At 40.6% G+C, this 18,386-nt stretch overlaps 1 protein-coding gene across 2 annotated transcripts in view; it reads right to left on the bottom strand.

Moving 5' to 3' along the window:
- Positions 1-1,457: 1,457 nt before the first annotated feature.
- The window catches only part of DIP2C (disco interacting protein 2 homolog C), a 327,128-nt gene continuing 310,199 nt past the window's right edge, over positions 1,458-18,386 (bottom strand). For both annotated transcript variants that reach the window (XM_075144114.1, XM_075144116.1), the window contains 5 exons: positions 14,310-14,367; positions 13,086-13,160; positions 11,787-11,961; positions 9,819-9,942; positions 1,458-4,940 (listed from right to left, as the gene is read on the bottom strand). In XM_075144114.1, the coding sequence (XP_075000215.1) occupies positions 4,688-4,940; positions 9,819-9,942; positions 11,787-11,961; positions 13,086-13,160; positions 14,310-14,367 (685 nt within the window). In that variant the 3' untranslated portion in view covers positions 1,458-4,687. The remainder of the gene's footprint in view (positions 4,941-9,818; positions 9,943-11,786; positions 11,962-13,085; positions 13,161-14,309; positions 14,368-18,386) is intronic.

The following is an 18,386-nucleotide window of genomic DNA, read 5'->3' as shown; positions in this document are numbered from 1 at the left end:
CTTTTGGGAAGATGGGCTGCCAAATGAAGCACTCCAGATACCAAAAAACAGCTCAGGTTGAACTTTTAAATTTTATCCCCAAATGAAATAATTCATTTCTACTTTCAGAATGTAGAATCTGGTTATGTTTTTTTTTTTTTGCCTCTTCAAATCTCAGCCAGTTTTAAGTAAAAAGTTCTTCTATTAAGACAAACAAGCAAAAACCCAAACAATTCAAAATCAGGGTTGGCTCTAACCCTGGGGACAGCGGGGTCCACCCCCACTGGGATGATCTTTCTGGGCTTTACCTCTCCCCACAGCCGTGGCCCACACCAGCGCCCAACCCAGGCCCCCAAAACCACCCGCACGCCCCGCGCAGAAGCCACAGCAGGGATTTGTATCCCCGGGGTTGCAGAGAGGGGTCTGCGACCGCTCAGGCCGACTGCGGAAAGCTGTGCTGGAGAAAGTTCCCCCAAACCCGGCTCTCCTGCAGTTTCGTTCAGGAGGTGACTGGCGAGGACTTGTTGTTGATCTCTGTGTATGTCCCTCCCTCCCCACCCTATACGCTAATGCCGCATAAAGCAAATTTTTGTGTTGAAAAACACATAAAAAAAGCTGCAAGGCCTTTTATCAAGCTTTTTTCCAGTTCTTACCTTGTTAGCATCAACCTGATAATGAATAAATTATACTGTTCTTATTGTGCATGAAATTATTCTTCTAACCCTACTACAGTTTGTTTTTTTGGTGAGATTCTCCACCAGCTTTTCGGCGCTATAGCCACCATTTGCCAAAATGATTTTTAAAATGTGTACTTGAAAGATTTTGACTTTTTAAAAAACCTCATCATCATTAGCACAAAACATCAAAAACCTTTCTTTTTTTATAAAACGATCCGTAAAACTGACTCAGGAACTACTTGCTCTTCTGTCATCCTCGTCCTTCGGCCACCCCTAACTTGCCCTCTCCCTCCCACAATTTTCGGGTTGCACTCTCTGCTCTGGAAAATTGTGGGTCCTCTAACCTGCACCCGCCTCTTCTGATGAGCAACCTGAAATCTGAGCCATTGGAGACGGGATTTTATGCCTTGAGCTTCTCAGATGGGCTACCAGAGAAACGAGGACTCAGAATTTCACCCTTTGAAATCACATTTGGAAAACCAGAGCTAGGGGCAAACCTCTTCTCTTGGGACGCTGCTACTCAGCGGCTGGGAGCCGGCTCTGCAATCGAGGTATTTTTGGAAAAGGCCAATGGAAACGGGCAGATCCCACTTCCTAGGGGTTTTCTCTGGTCGTCCCAGGCTTCTGAATTGATACGGAGGTTCTAGCCCCACACGTGTGACCAAGCAGTGACCCAAATATGGGTAACTCCAGAAGCTCCAGCAGAGATGCCACACCTGGATCAATAACTTCAGCGACTGATTAGCAATATGCCGGTAGCAAGACCTTGCAACAAAAGTGATAAGTGACAAATTTGAGGAGTTTTACAGTACTAATGCTTGTTATTGCTTCTCACAAAATGTTACCAAGCTTACAATAATCTTTACACTTTCAGCAAAAATGTGAACAGTATATTTGAATATATTAAAAAGAATTAAAAAAACATTTCACAAAAAACATTTGTTGCCATATGAAAGTCTTTCAGCAATAAATGCCCACACCAGTATTTAAACATTGTTAAAAGTATAATGATTTGTACTAATAAATTATGCAACAAGAGAGGTAAACAAAATAAAATTACAGTATAGCTCTCCATCTTCCTCCACCGAGTGTCCGCAGCTCTCGGAAGCTCCATTTTAGATGACTAATTAAGAAACCGATATTGTCAGAGCAACAAAAATAAAAGCTTTTATTTGTTCATTTGAATATAAAACAGGCGTTATCACAGATGTACAAAGCGTACTGGTGGTTTAACATACAAGAAGGTTGCTGTCCTTTGCACATAAAAATTTTTGTTTGAAACTGTGATTGGCTGAGTTACATGAATTTCTCTAACCAGTCACCACACTCTATGAAATAACGCTGCTAACATTCAACTGATAAAAGGGACAGTCTTCCCTTGGGTAAAGTGTCAAGCAGGATTAAATATATATAATAAACAAGCACCATGAGGAATCTGCTCCTGTTTGATTAGTTTTGTGTTTAAATGTTCATTGTGTACCCTCTTTTTTTGTGCATGTGCATCAAGTTGATTACATGGTTTTGTCTGACTCCAAAAGCACAAGGTCACAAGACAAACATTTTATACATTCTCATGAATGGTTTATCTACAGTACAATTTCTAATACAGAACAATCCTTCTTTATTGCTCAGTCTGATGGTGCTTAAATGTTTCCTTCCTTTTGCTTGCACAACAAAACCAGAAACTCAGTTTATCATTTCTCTTAACTCAGGATTTAACAACCACGGATGACAGGTTGCAGAAGAGAGCTGTTATTAACTGCGTTTCACAACTGCATTGCAGTTCTTTTATTCTCTACAAATGCAAAGTTGACTTCGTGAAGGTTAAACTGATGCTTTGAACGACAGCGAGATTTGTTTTGCAGTACTGAGATCAGCGATAGCAGGACTTCACAAGTTAGTTCACACACTGCAATTATGTCTGTAGTCAATCAACATCTTGTCTGAAACCTTACAACAACTTGCCATTAAGAACAGATTTTATTCTTTTTAGAGAGCAGAAAATGAATTTGACAAAATATAGGATTGGTCTGCAGCGCATGAATAGGGCTATTCACAGGACAGTGAGGGCGGAAAGGATGGTCTGAAAGAAAACGCGTCTGACGTGGCAAGATGCTCTGTACTGTACATGCAGACTAAAACGTCCCTACCTTTTAAAAAGATTTTAAACACCCAGCATTGAGACTCCCTTATACGTGATATAAACATGATTACATTTGCCCTGCAACAATCTTAGTCATGCATATCCGGTAATGAGAGCCAGCACATGAACGTCATTGGGGACAATAAGAAAAGCATTCTTGGACTGCAGCTGGTAAATCCCACTCTTGATCACAAACAGGTCAATTCAGTTACGACCACATGAAGGAAGGGGAAGGTTTTAATAAAAGGGGCACAGGGTGCAGGGAAGGCAACAGAACTGGGGAATCAAACCTCTCTTTTATCCAAAGGTAGTAAAATGAAGGCAGCTGTGATGCATGTTTTCCTACTCTTCTCCCGCGATGGCCTCAGAGCGGAGACCGCGGGACTCCTCCGTTCTTTAAACAGGCAGATCGGTTCCTCTGATGTTTCAATGCGTTTAGGGACTAGTTAGCAGATGCACGATTCGTGCCAAATCAGTTGTAGTGACTGTACGCTCCTCTCCGTTAAGGAATAAATTAAAGACCATCGAAACAATCGTTTCCTGTAAATGTAAACCGGGTGCATTGGCCACTGAGCTACGTGTCCTAGCTGAGAGGCAAACTGATAACTCTGTGCAAATAACCCCAAAATTTTCCTTATAGCAATAAAAACACCAACTAAAACAATGAAAAAAATTGTGCAACAAGGTTCTGCAGCTAGACAACAGTGCTATTCCTCAACCTGCCTTTTCTAAGTCTAACAAGTGTATGCACATGCCAGCACGAATATTTATTGTTGCCTCCATGGCAAAGAAAAGAAAATTATTGTAGTGCATTTTTAGTCTTAAATTCATTCACTGCCTTAAAGGCAGCAATAATTCCACTTGCTGGTATCTAGAGGATTCTTTTCGACAGGGATACTTAGCAATCCAGGATTGCTTTTTTTTCAAAAAATTTGTGAGTAACATTTGATTATCTACAGTGGGAGACACCATGCAAGTGACAAGTACTGCATTTTAAACTTTAAAATCTTTTGTCATTAGTGAATTTATATTTCATATATATATATTTGATGTGATACTATCCACTCAAGATAATACAACACTTTGTTTTTATATTAGCAAACATTTCAAGAGTTTAATATTCTTGAATGTTTTTCTCTTTTATACTTCTAAAGAGATCAAAATAAATTAAACGTTTTGTACATAATTACAGAAGAAGTAGTTAACTTATTTTATCTTTTTAGTTTAGTACAAAGATATTTGCAAGTTCATTGCCGAAATACACCTTATTTATAAATTTCTTCCATTCTAACGCTAACAGCAAAGGCTCTTTGGCCTCTGGGCTTTCAGCATCTCCGACAGAAAGCTGCAAGATTTCTAATTGAAAGGTGCTACTTTGGGTATTCTCCTCGTACCACTACATAGTTTCCTAAGATGTGGGATCTAAAATGGCTTAAGTTAGTAACGGATCTGTATTCATCAGCTTTTTATGACATATTAAAACAAATGAAGAAAACAATTATTTGTATTAGTATGCAAATTGTTTTAAAAGAATCCATTTGGAGGGCAGAATAAAAAAAAAATCTACTTCAGCTTACTTAATGTAAAATACAAAGCCACATTTACTCAAAAAGCAGTATTGTCCAATAAGCAAAAAAAAAAAAAGTTTAAAATGGGCTTTTCCAACACACTGAAGGGCCTTACCCCATAGTCCTTCTTTTCTAAAATTTAGTGGTAAAAGAAAACATTTCACATTTTATTTCCTGCCAATCGTGACTGCTTTGAAAAGTCGTAATAGAAACAGTTCCATTCTGATGAGTGTCAGCATCTTATCTGCACACTTTTTTAGTGGACACCAAAAAATTTTATACATCTATAGTAAAGTCCATGGAAGCTTTAAGGTACAAGACTACATGTTGTAGGCCACATAGATGGGATCTAGCTGGTCTGCCAAAAATCCATCTCGTAGGTGCATACGTTGTTTCTCTCCACGGGAGTTGATAGGAATTACACCAATGTCCACAACCACCACCACCCCTACAATCAGATAATGTTCCTCCAGGACCACGTTGGTGACCAACGGAACCAGGTCCAAAGCTTCTTGCTCCGATCCATCCAGCTCAACTACAACGACCAATAAATTTGTCCAGGTAAACACCGCACTGGAAAAAAAAAAAAATATTAGTGGTGGGGTTTTTTTACCCATTTCATTTTTTACCCGTTTCATTCCACCTTGGTTACCTTTTGTTTCAACTCCTAGGGCTCCTTCTGTATGCTCACCACAAAGTTTAAATAGCAAGAGAGAACGTGATGCAGGCAGGGGCAGAAGAACAGCCCCACTAGCTCTCACTTCAATATTGCTGCAATACAAGTATTGGGCTAAACTCTGCAGAAACTCGAGTCTAATCCTTGCCCGTCAGGTAAGGAGGTAGTAAGACAACGTGCGGTTCCCTCTGAAGGCAGAGAACTATCACAACGCGGCTGTGTTCATGAAGGCATGCATGTGTGGGTGGAGGTGTCTTCTCTGGGGTTTTTTGAGGAGCAGCCCAGAAGAGCAAAGGAGGTTAAAAGAGGAGGCACCAAAAGGAACAGCAGGAACATAGTCTGAGCCAAAAAGATCTTTGGGATAAACTGCCTAGCGCAGGGGTGCGGAGCCCTGGGAACGTTTACATGGCATACTGCAGGCTGCACAGAGCTCCCGGGTGGCCGGGGAGGGGGCTTCCTCACTCGCACGGTGCCAGGCTAACATGGCTACGTGCCTTCTGGACTGGGCTGGCTGCTGTCCAGGCAGGTCAGAGCTCAGCACAAAAGAGCTGCAATTCTTCTGGACCAATTGGTTTATACAGAAATAAGCGGTGTCTCCATCTGTTTTATTTCGGCTGTGTTTTATTTCTGTTGGGTTTAAGGGGACAGGAGTTTTTTCATTCCTTATTAACAGGCGAGATGGTCAAGGGAACACGATTATCACCAGTATCTCCTCTTTACTAAGAGAACTTCGCAAAACCCCCAAATTTTGGTTAAGGCCTTGAGCCCAAGCAGGTAAATGTTGGTGTCTGCTACTGGGCATCTTTTCTGGCTAAGGATAAAGCATTTATCCTTCCAAACATGGAGGCTGGGAGGGTATGAAAGTCTGGTGTATGCTTCCCTCCATCCTCCTCCCCATGTCTCAACTGTCTCCAAAGCCTCTGAAGTCTCACAGGAGGTTAGCAGGACTAAGGCTCCACAAAGAGCAATCTCATTCTTTCTTGCAGGTGTTTAAGACACAGACGATGGTTATTTCTTCTTCTAACTTATTCCATAGCATAAATAATAATATTCTACACACGTAACTCATACATGAAGCCCTGTACTTCACCCTCCGTTACCTTATAAAATCAGGGGATAATTTCCCCGAACTGTCTTGAGCATAAGCAGCTGAAAGTTAGAATATATTATGTATAGAAAACAACTTCAAAAAGAGCTACTTATGCTGCGGAAACGCTTGATTAAGACAGAAGTGCACTGTTTTAGTCTACTAAGACAATTCTGAAAATCCCTGTACTTTGGAAACATATCTTACTTTGCCCAAAAGTTAGCTATGAAAGTGTGCTCTACATTGATGCTTAACAGAGTGGATTTTAGGAGGAAACTACTTACTATTAAAAAAAAAATCATTTTCAGATCCTGCCGAAGTACTATTTGATTGAATTCTTATGCGCTTATTGATCTGGAAAACTAATGGGCAGCCAAAGCAAGGCTGTGCAGGCTCCTTTTGACAGTACTGTTAGGAAATGAATTTTAATTTGTAATTATGTTTTCACAGACTTTCTGGTAAGTTTTGATGGATGCTGAATATTAAAGTCAAGTATCAGTCTGCACAGGTGACCCTCTCCAGAGAGGTCCTAGAATTTTTATGGATTGCTGTACAAACATTTAAATTAGTAGTATATATATTTTAACAAAAAAGCCTGGGGAGGTTTTATTAAAATATAAGTTAGCACTTGAAACCATGCCTTAAACCTACTGTTAGCTTGTTACTTGGGAAACCAATTAATGGCAAGATTCAGGAGCAGGTCCCTAAAACATGGCTTAGGAGAAGTTAGTTTGTCTGAGTTCAGAGGACTGATTCCCAAAACCTTCGTGAAGCTTCTATTAAGTCCTAGAGCCATTGAGACTCCTAAGAGGGTTTCAATTTAATTTAAAACTCATTTCAGATGTCATGATTCTAACTCACTGGTGGCCACTGTAAGTACAAGAAAATATTGCCCTTTATGTTCCCACCAGTTGATATGAAGATATATTGGCCAGCATGTATCACTTATGAATACATTAACTTTCTAGCCCTGATGAATAATTAAAAAAAAAAAAAAAACAAAAAACTAGGGACCCAGCAAGGCTGCACTTTCTCAAGAAATTATGGAATCACACGCAATAGATGCAACACAGCCAATGCCCTGAGCTGGGAACAGCCCCTCCTGCTGCTTCCATCCCACCAAATGCTTCAGGAACAGCAAGGAAGTTGTTGAAACACCTCCAGAGAAAGAGGCCCATAATGATTTTCTTCTCCAAATATCTTGTGTAGCTTTACCTATTCGTCATTATGCAGAGAGAGAAAACCACTTCTTAGCAAATTCCAGGAAGGTATGTTCTGGTCCTCTTTCAAGGGTTTGAAGTTTAAATGAGTCAACAATGTGCTTTAATTAAAACACATACACATACATTATTTCTCAAGATATTTTGCAGTATTAAAAACACTTTCAAAAATGCGTGGTGTAGTTATACATCACAATAAAAACAGACTGAGCTATGCTTTTCCTTGTTACATATTTAGACAGAGGAGGTCCAGAGTCAGAGGTTGTTGATTTTGTGCTAAAATTTCTTAAGAGACAAGAATAATTTTAAATGACCTTTTAGATCTGATCCTCAATGACAGAAGTTGCAAAGCAGGATCACGTCAGTCAACAAGTTGCCGCCTTCCTCAGTAGTGTTAAATGTTACAAAATGAGCATGTGTTTCTTGGAAGTTGAGGCTATTTTTGCAATCTAGCGACTGAACACACCCAGTACCTTTTGTTTGCAATAGGTATCGATGCAGTTAAATCCTTAATGGGTCATTGTAACCAAAACAACAGCTGCCTCCAACAAGAACAGAGGCTCATGCCCCCGTCCGAAGAAAGGCATATACAAAATATATATAAAAAGAAAGTTTTAACCGGCTATTATTTTGTCAAGGGGTGTTTCACAAAGACAAGAGGAGGATCTCTCAGAGAAGCTGAAAGAGAGTTAAGTGAGAAAAGTCAAGGACAGTCAGGACTGGGACTATGAATGAAAACTCCGTGATGGTGGCTTGAGAGAGCTATTAGGCAGAGCACTGGTTAGGAAGAGGTTGGGCACTGTGAGCAAACCACATGTTGTTGCTCTGAACTACTGCGTGTCCATTTTCTGCAGGGACCACATCATCTAACTCATCAGCAATCTCTCTTCTTTGAGGAAAAAGCAACGCTGAAGACTTTCAGTTTTGGCCTTTGGGCAAAGGGTAGTAATAGTACAGCGTGTTTTCTGAAATCTCGCTCATGTGCCTTGCACTTTATCACCCAACTACCGGGAAGAGTTAAGGCACCGAGAATTATTTGCATGTACTTCTACCTTCTTGCAGAAATTCAGTGGCCTTTTTCTTCGGTCCTCCCAGCTTACCCCAACCCCTTTTTAGTTGCCACTATCCCACTCAGGATTTCCATGATAATGGAAGGAAAAGGATCCTCAAAGTGCTCTCAGTGGTCCTGAAACATAATTTAAGCATTTTTGGCCACTGAAACCCAGGTTGACCCTTTCTGCAGTGTGATATGGCTACTTCATTCACTGCCCATGAGCTCACACTTCGAGGACACACAAATCTCTGACGAACAGGTACTGCTGAACACATCGATTTATGAATCTGCGGCCATCTTATAGCTTGATCTGAAAACTTTCCATCCACTGCTGATACTGATCTGACACATTTTCAAGGAGAATTTCACAGCATCCTTAAAGCGTTCACACTGGTCTGTATGAGGACAGAGAATCCACCACCCTGTGTAATGGCTAGCTGGCACAAGACCATACCACCAGTGGTGATGCTCTAGGGAGGAGGCCATAAGGCAAATCCTCAGTTACAGTGAGCCAAACAATTAATGCCTTCATTTTAACAGATATTTAAGAAAAAAGCAAGATGTTTTGACTAAAGAAACCAGTCCGGTCGCTGTGCTTCATTATTAAGTTTACTGCTCCAGGCTACACCTTTGCAGCCAGGATTGGAAAGAAAAGTGGAGAGTCACATCTTATACTTGCTAAATTGCTCTGGCTGTTGCGACAGGTTTGTTTTGGTTGAAAGAAGAAGAGCTGAGCTGAGATTATAAAAAAACAACTACCTGCCTCAGTCTTCTGATGCAAGAATAATGAAAAGCAATTTGTTCTCATGTCGGCCTCAAGAAATGATTACCTGCTGTGTGCATTTGATGATGTGATACATTGATTAAGACAACACCATTATTAACTCATTGATTTACTGCTTCAATTTCCATTGTGACCTTGATTTGATCACTGCTTGATTTATTAATAACCGATTCAAAAGTAACAGTGTGTTCACTAATAAAAGTTTATTAGTGTGTTCATTTATTTGAAATGTTTGCTTGCTTACTCCTTCTAATAACAACATTCCTAAAGCTTGAACTCATAACAGTTTGCTTTTTCTGGTTAGAATATAAATCTCAAACTCCAAGAAACACCTACTGACCTACCTGAGAGCTGCTTGGCGCTCTCAAATTAAAAGTTTAATCCTTTACTTGTACTTAAAACCACACAAAAAAAGAAACGTATTGAATGATCTTAGCAGAAAACAGTCCTTCCTGATTAAATCTGTTTGTGAAAAGTTTCATCCTAAGGACATATTTACAGCCGGGTTATAAATCCTGTGACCATCCTGACAGGCCATTTCCTGGATCAATTGCAATACGCAAGTAAAAAGCGCAGACATTATAGATATTTCAGCTTTATATAAGGGCCCTGGTGTTACAGAATCCTTACCATTCTGTGATGCTCTTGTGTGCTCTAATTACAGAGGTTTCAATATCGATCGGATGGTATCTCATCCCTCGTAATTCCATGGCTTCATCTAATGCACCCACAACATAAAGTGCATCATGGCGTTCTGGTTGTAAGGAAAAAAAATATTAATGATTCTGTTCTCCAGTACATTAAATTACAAAAATGTTCACATTAATAAATAAGTAAAACAAGTGTAACATATGTAAGTTATCCTCGAATTTCTGAAACCCCAAAGTGATTTCCGAACTATTGAGAATTTTCCATTACTGAAGTGCAATGCAGAGCAGAAAGCAGAAGAAAGGCAGGCAGAAACACTATTCCCATTTGAGGAAGAGAAAGGTGGAAGTCTTTATCCAAAGACAGTGGCATAAATTCCTGGTTTTCTCCCAGGTGGATGCAGAACAGACTCACTCTTTTTTATGACGCCCTGAATAGACAATAGGCTCCTTGTTTCTCTCTCTTTCTTTTGAAAAGAGAGAGGACGGATTTGACCCTAACTGTATGGATGATGTTTTTCCAGTAGCTTTGAGATGGTCAGTACTGATACTTAAGGTGTATTACAAAGGTGTTTATCAATAAACTAGAAATACGTGCTATGTGCCAGATAGCAAATTGCGCATTCAGACAAATGGCAAGCTCTGGAGCGTAATGCTCTTAGAGTACAAATTTTTACTGACTAAGAAAATAAATGAGGCTGAAATGACACTTTTAAAAAGATATTAGGCTGATAATAAACGACTGCATATTAACCAGAAAGAAATAATATTCGCTAACAGACTTAAAAGCAGATAACTGGCTCTTATTACATTAATTTAGATAGTTGCACGGTTATAATGTAATGGCAATATAACCTCTACCAGTAATAAAGGGCAGAGAACATTCTGCACTGGGAGCTAAAAGTAGGAGGAGAACGGAGACTTAGCAACTCTTTGCCAGGAGAAGATTTAAGCCATTTGGATGCTTAAGTTGCAATATCCTCAGAGAATCCTGAATTTTCCTAAGGCTGGGCTATCATTATGAAATGAAAAAAGCCCGCGCAAGGAAGATGCTAACATAAGGACACGGGCAGCAGTTGTAATATCCACAGTGATTACTAAAATGCTTTCAGATTTGATGAAGTCACTCTTTGGCTGAATAGCGGCTATTCTAATTGCACTGACACCCGGGCCCCGGGATGGCTCTTAGAGGTGCTCGCAGCGTTGCTAGAAACCATACTTTGCCAACAGCCTCGACTGCCACCTCAGCCAGCCGCTGCTCCTGGCACCGTGCTCTGCAAAAATCACAGGAGAGTAACGTTTTCCCAACAGAGACTTTGTGTGGCTGGCAACGCTGGTTTGCTTACACGGGTACAGGAGGCAAGGAATGTCATAAAAACAAGTAACAAAATCCTGTACCTTCCTGACAGAAACCCAAACACCCCGTAGCTTCTCCTGCAGGCTGCTGCTTGTATTACACTTCAGTAACCAACCCCGCAGGTTTAAAGACAAAGAAATTTGAGAAATGGACAGCTTCTGTAAGTAAGTTTACAAGAGAGGAATTATTATCAAAGAAGAGGGTCATCACCGTAGGGACAGAGCTCAGACTCACAACAAGGCTTTTTCTATCTGCACAAATGCATTCCTGCGGATACAACTGCAAGAGCAAATAATGGCATTTTAAGCTGTATTTCATATTTTTCAAGCTGAAGCATTTGGCACATTAACAGTGCCAGAAAGTCACTGGTGGGGGGGATTTATAGCACCTGAGGTACAGCAAAGGAAAAGCATCTGTTTCTGCAGGGAAATCTTGCCCTCTGTTTTGTTTTCTGATTATTTCAACTACGGCTTTTTTGCAGTTCTACAGGTTTCACAGATTGAACATGTCGGGTGGTGCGGGCCAAGAGACACAGTTCAGCCTCAAAATAATCCAAATTATGTGCATAGACCTAGATGATGAGAAATCTCTTACCTCCGTTTGCATCTGTAAGTTCTGTTCTTCTCAGGAACCCCAGATAGCCAGTTCGAGCCCAAATAGTCTGTGTGTCCCCAAAGCTGAGTCTTGAATTAAAATGATCTGATTGCAAAGATTCATCTCCATAGATGGTAAAATACCCACTGGCATTGTGAGTGCTGTGAACCCATATCTAAGTTAAAAGCAATTATTCTGGTATTAATTAAAGTAGCTTTCCAGAATGAAGCATTATTGAAAATTCTTGATGCAAGTATTTTTAGTCATAGCTAGATAACACTATAATGCCTTTTAACACTGTTTCTGAACCCATAACTCACCCAGTTTTAGGCACAGAGACCCCAATCTAACCTCGCTGAAGTCGGAGTGCGGATCTGAGCCGTGCCTGGGGGAGAGGGACGCTGGACGCACGGCTGCGGGGACACCTGCCTGGCAGCCCTCCGGCCCCAGGTTAGCCGAAGACCTGCACAGCCTCCCTGAACAGCTCAGCGAGCTCTGAGGTCTGCTTGGTTATGGCAATTTTCAGAAGAGCCTATAGACCACAGTGCTCTTTCCATAGTGCCCCCGCTCCTGGTTCAGTGTATTTACTCCAGCAGGGCATCCTCTATGAACCCCAGACAGACAGATTATTTTAAAGGATGGGGCCAGGGACCTTCACCTGTGGAGAAGGATTCATTTCATCTAACTCAAGGCATCATGGAAATCTTTACGATTTCATAGTAATGAAATCTTACAGATGAATCTCACAAATTAGATTGTAGTTTTAATTATGACTAAGCAAATTCTTCATTTTATTAATTAGATCTTTAATTGCTCATTGAAAGTAACATTTTTTTCTCTCTCTAGAACCGTAAAACAAATTGGAAAAACATATAGCCTTGCGCAACTCAGCTAATGAGAGTACTTCAGTGCGTTGAAGCACAATGATTATAAAGAGAATAGAACTAGAAAACCATCTAGCTGAAATTAGACTAATCAATAAACATTTTTTCATGTACGTTTCCATCAGAATTAGTGAAGCACCAAGTAGAAAATACAGTTAGAAAAAGCAGATTTTTTTCAATTTTTTAACAAACTTGAGCTATTTTTAGTATTTATCAAGTACGTTACTAACAATTTTAATAACGATACAAATATCATGCTGCACACTTTATATACTATAAAGATCTACAGAATGCGCAATTTTCTTAACCAGGCGTTTGATAAGACGTATTATAGGAAACCATTGGCATACATGGTGATAGCTTTATCTCTGCAATTTAGTTCACAGCATACAAAGGTTAAGTTTTCATGACTCACCTCACCAAGATGAGAATCTCCTAAGGGTCCCTTTGTTTCTGGATTAGCAATAATGATACGTACTCCTGGGAGGATCTATTGAAAGAAAACATGAGGCAGTAAGAAAGCTGATATCGGCTTATGCAATCATATGCTGACTCTTTGTCCCCAAAAAACTTTCATTAGAAACTAGAAGCAATCCTTAAAAAGTTAAAGTGGACTTATAACATAAAAAATTAAAATAGTCCATAGATGTAATAAATTCTGAGATACCTGGGAAATGCTACAAAACCTCTTCTCTTTGTGAAAGCTGTTCCATCATTAAAAACTCCTCAGAAATCAAATGTTCACCTACAATAAAAAATCCTACCGAATGGCTCAAGTCTCTCTGAGAGTATATACTAGAATAGAAAAAAACGCTAGCCACATGAAACTTTGGCCTGAAACAAAAAGAAAGCCAGAGGCACCATGCAATCTTCCCAGAACGACGCCCTGCCAAGGACTTAATGTAATGGACATTCAGCCACTACAGAGGTGGGCAGATGTTAAACCCTAAGATAGAAAAGGGAGCATCCTCTGACCGTGAGTGTTTGCAAAGCTATGGTTAGAAAGCTTCAGATGAGCATCCACAGCATCAAGGGCAGCCAGTGAGCAGGGAGTGCCTCGGTGGCTCAGCGCAGCAGCCACGGACCTCTCCTTTCTCCCAAAGGCAGAGCACACTCAGCCATAGACCTCGGTCACCGGCGCGTGGCCAGACACCATGGGACAGAAGTGAGAGCAGCACCCCTATCTCTGTGTGCCGGTCCTGTGTCCCCACCCTGTCCCCGCAGCTGCCACCCACCAGGGACGGTCCCTCTGCAGGTGATCAGTAGCCTACGAGTACAGCATTGGTAATCTCAGCCCAGTTCTCACTGGAGTGAGTCTACATCAATGAAACTGCCTTCACTAGCGGCACATTTTTTGGCTGTTTCAAGAGCGAGATGCGGAGGATGAAATACCTTCTTTTTGCATAAAAAAAGGAAGTGTTTTTTGCATGAAAGAGGGAGGTACAGCTTCTGAGAGAGCAGTAATGCATCAGTTACTGCCATCGTGCTGTAACCTCAAGTAAAGAAAGGTCTTCAGTCTGCACAGTTGATACACCCTTCTTCAACACTTCACTACATTCACGTAAAAATGAACAGAAATGGAAATTTACTGAAAATATTTACCATAAAAGGTACACTTAAATCTTCTTTCAGTACTTACTTTTCCTGACTCCATGAGGGGCAAACTATGTGGAGATCCTCTTTCGACTAAACGAACTCTGTAAAATACATGTAAAAATAATATGCATAATACACAGTTGCGTTTATTTGCTTTTCATTAACAATTGTTTCTAAAAGGAACGGTTAATGGTTGCAGAGATTAATGTTATTTTTGGAACAGATGAAGCTTATATCCTGTAGAACATAATCGGGCCCAATATTTAAACTTAGTCAAGACTTAAGGCTGGGAAAATAATGAAAGAAAGATGTGTGTGAACGTTTTCTTAAATATTAAATTCTCCAAATGTAGTTGGTGCCTTTTATTTGTTTTTGATAGACTTTTGTAAATGGAATTCCATGCACAAATTTATTCACAACAAGAGGATCCTAAAATATTGATTTCCCACAAGAACATCATAAATGCCAGGGCACAGACACAAAAGCATGTGAGCTGAGTGAGCAACCGCATTCCACGAGTAGCTAACAGTTAAAATCAAAGTCATATTGAAATAACTCATAACCTGGCCTCAGCTTCAAATCTGCATTTGCAATCTTTTAATTATTTTCAATGGACAATGGTTGATAAACATTTTAATATTAAAAAAAAATCATTTAATGAAAAATGTTATTACTGCAGAGGTCAGACCCTTCCTCTGAGTGTGGCTTTCTGGTCCTCTCTCTTCCTTTCTTAGATAACTTATTTCCCCACTAAACGAGCAGAAAGGGCAGCTCTCCTTCAGTGGTATGATGGTCTGGAAGAAAATTCCTCATTTAACCTTAGAAAAGTACTCAGCAGGTTAGAATGAAAGAGACTTTGAAAGAGCTGATGATCTCAGCCAGTAGATGGTGAAGAAAATTTGGTAACACCTAGGCATTCCTGTATCCTAAGTGAGATGATAACTTAAAAGTTCTAACAGCCCATGAAAACCTTAAACTTCCCACTCTTGAACATTTTTCATAATCCACTTAACCAAGCTAAATCTAGACTTCTGTCAAAAGAGCTGTTCTTACCTCTTTCCTCTCCTCAGGTCTGTGATTAGAAAGAAAAAAAACAACACAAGATGCCTAAAAATCAACCCTGTAAAAGGCAAAGATGAAACATCAGAAGAGAGGAAGACATAGCTAGGAGTAGATGGGTGGAGAAGTGGATCCAGCTAAATGGATCATAAAACTGCAGTCTGTTAGGAGCAGTCACGATAGATCTTTTTCGGACTGTTTTGAGGTCTTTTTATAGACAGAGTACCGCAGCGCTCCGTTTGGGAAAGGAGGGATGAGATACAGAGAGACCTCAGCTAGAGGTCTCTCTGGAGAAGAACAAAGCTTTGGGAAGTTCAGCCCCTAAACATAAAGAAGATGGAAAAAGATTTTTTTTCACTATTTCTTTGCTCCAAAAGTCTTCTATAAAAGCTGGGACTGCTGAGGTCAAGGCAGGAATAGTGAATAGTGTTTTATCCGCAGTTCTGGGAAGTCTCTCAACCTTGATGGATGGGGCAGGGCTAAGCCCTGAGGCACTGCACATCAGTGTGAACAGTTCCTCGCACTAACAGAAAGAGCTACAACCCAAATACCCAGCAATTTCAGACTGCTTTTCCAAGTCATTTTGAGAGGAAAAGGATGTAAAGTGCCCTACAAGGGGCACTGCCTGGAGCAGGCATGGTTAGGCAGCTGCAGGAGCTGCTCTCCTACAAGGTGCATAACAGGAACCACCTTTCAACGTTTGTTCAGCTGCCACAAAACTCCCAGACAGAGCCTGAAGCACTAATCACCACTTCTGTGTTTTACCTTTAATGTTATACTGCCCTTGTTTTACACTGTATTGCTCTCTTAAACCTCTGTTGTGTTACAGGTGTGCACACGCGTTCGTGTTTTCCACAACATCTTCTGTTGAGCCTCCCACCAGCTGAAGAGCAGTAGGGCCTCCACTGGATTCACAGCAAAAGCATTGAAGCTACAACATCCGTCTGTCCAACCAGGGACACAGACACGGGGCAGCAGAAACCCAGGCCACAGGAGCTTGGCTGTAGGGTGTAGGTACATGCAAGGCTAAATTAATGCTACTCGATAAAGGGTATGCCTGCATAAGCCACACTTGCATTGCTGGTCAAATGGCAAGGCAAGTCATAGGTATTTAGGAGTATGCAGCAAAGGCTTTAAAAATAACTCTGTGCATATGGAAACAGAATCAACTATTGCAAAAAACCGTTGTTAATAATGCCTATATTTCTGCCTTTTTATAAATATATCTTTGTTCTGTAAAATCCGTATTAGCGTAGAAATAGAAAATGCCTTTAACTGAATTCTTCCAAACAACTGACATCTCCAATCTTTAGATATGTATTTGCAGACAGGCAGCTGTTCTTAGAAGAACTAGTCATCATCTCAACCACTTGGTATCTCCTTTAACAGACAAGAGTTATCTTATTTATTATTTACCAACATTTGTCAAATAGAGAAAAAAAAGAGACAATTTAAAGAACCTCAGCCATAAGCACTGCTAAGAGTCATGGTGTAACAAAGGTCAGGAAGGACTTTATTTGAATTTAAGATTGGTTTAAAAAGAATTCAGTTTGGATAACAGTAGCAAAAAAGCCTCTGGGGCAGGAAAAGTGTATGTCAGAGCTGTCCAGCTGCCCAGAGATCTTGCTGGCCTTTGCTCCCTTCCCGTTACTGACAGGCCTCTGTGAAGCATTGCTGAACTCCAGGCCTAGCAGAAATCACATACAATAAAGCTATACATTCAATAGTCAATGAAGTGACTACTGGATATGAATCAACATTCATAAATCTGACCACCTCTTTCCTCTTTGCTTTCAGCATCTGTGCTTCCCACCTTGTTCTTATTACCACGAGCGTATTCTTCTAGTTCCCTTCTCTACCTATTTCCTTTAACCTCGTCTGATTTTTTAGCACATGACGATCCAGAAGGTGCAATTTCTCAGTTTCCAATTCTGTTAAACCTCTCCCACTCTGTGCTTTCCACCTCACATCCCTACAGAGTTATCACGGCAGCGATAGAAACGGCATTTCCTCTTGGCGCTCAAAAAACTGGACTCCTTTTTAAGAAGTTTCTGCTAAGCTCACAATCCATTTGGGAACATGCTGTTAAACCTCTAACAATTCAGAAATAATAAAAAATATTTTGCCACAAAGAGATTTCAAAAAAATAGAAGTAAAACATTGGATTCTGATGTTACCGACTCCTATGTGCAAACTTAACTAAGTGCATAATGGTCTTATTAACTCTACTGGGACTAGTACTGTGAATAAATTATGGACATTAGGCAATAATTTTTAAAATGAGTTTTACTGTGCCTCAGCATAAAATAATTCAATTGTTCCCACTCTTCCCCAAGAGATTTCCATTTTTCCACTGGCAAACACAGACAGCAGACACGATTGAAAACTTCTTGCCTTCCCTCTCGCGTGAGCAGCATCACTACCAAGGCTGGTCTGGCAGGCAAGGTAGAAAGGCAGAGCCCAGGGCCCATCAGACCCTTGAAAAACAACGCCTCTGAATTACCCAGGTGATGCTGGCAAAGAAACCCACGGCTCCTTACAGCCTTCTTAGGACAATGTTAGTAAAGCTTCTCCAAATTCACAAATAATCGTAACGTGCTCCCAGACAGCAGAGGTCTAGAAAGGGCAAGTCCAGCCATTCTTTGTTGGGAGTGAAAACAATCTCTTACAGAGTGAGTACAGAGCCTTCCCGCTGCTTTCTGTTGCCTTTGAGTCGTGCTGGGAAGGGCAGAGGAGAACGTGGCAGTAGAGCCAGCCTGGGCAAAGAGCCTGAAAGTCAAGTGGATGGGAGAAAAATGCTGCCCTTGGGCGTGAAAGCTACTTTTGCACCTTCTGGTGGTTTGCAGCCAAGCTGAGAGGGAAAACATAAATGAGTGACCCAATGTAGGGCAGACACAGAGCTTCTCTCCCACCAGAAGGCCTCACTGGAGGGGAGAGGCAAAAGATGTTTAAGAATCGTTGCACTGTTACAAAGCTATAAGCAATGATGATACGCAATGAATGTGTAGTATTTACATAGTATAGTATAGGAGAGTATAACTTTGACTTTTTTTTTTCACTG

Source organism: Calonectris borealis, chromosome 2 (assembly GCF_964195595.1).
Source record: "Calonectris borealis chromosome 2, bCalBor7.hap1.2, whole genome shotgun sequence".
Taxonomy (NCBI): Eukaryota; Metazoa; Chordata; class Aves; order Procellariiformes; family Procellariidae; genus Calonectris; species Calonectris borealis.
Note: the sequence above shows the minus strand (reverse complement) of the source record. Positions and strands in the feature narration are given on the sequence as shown.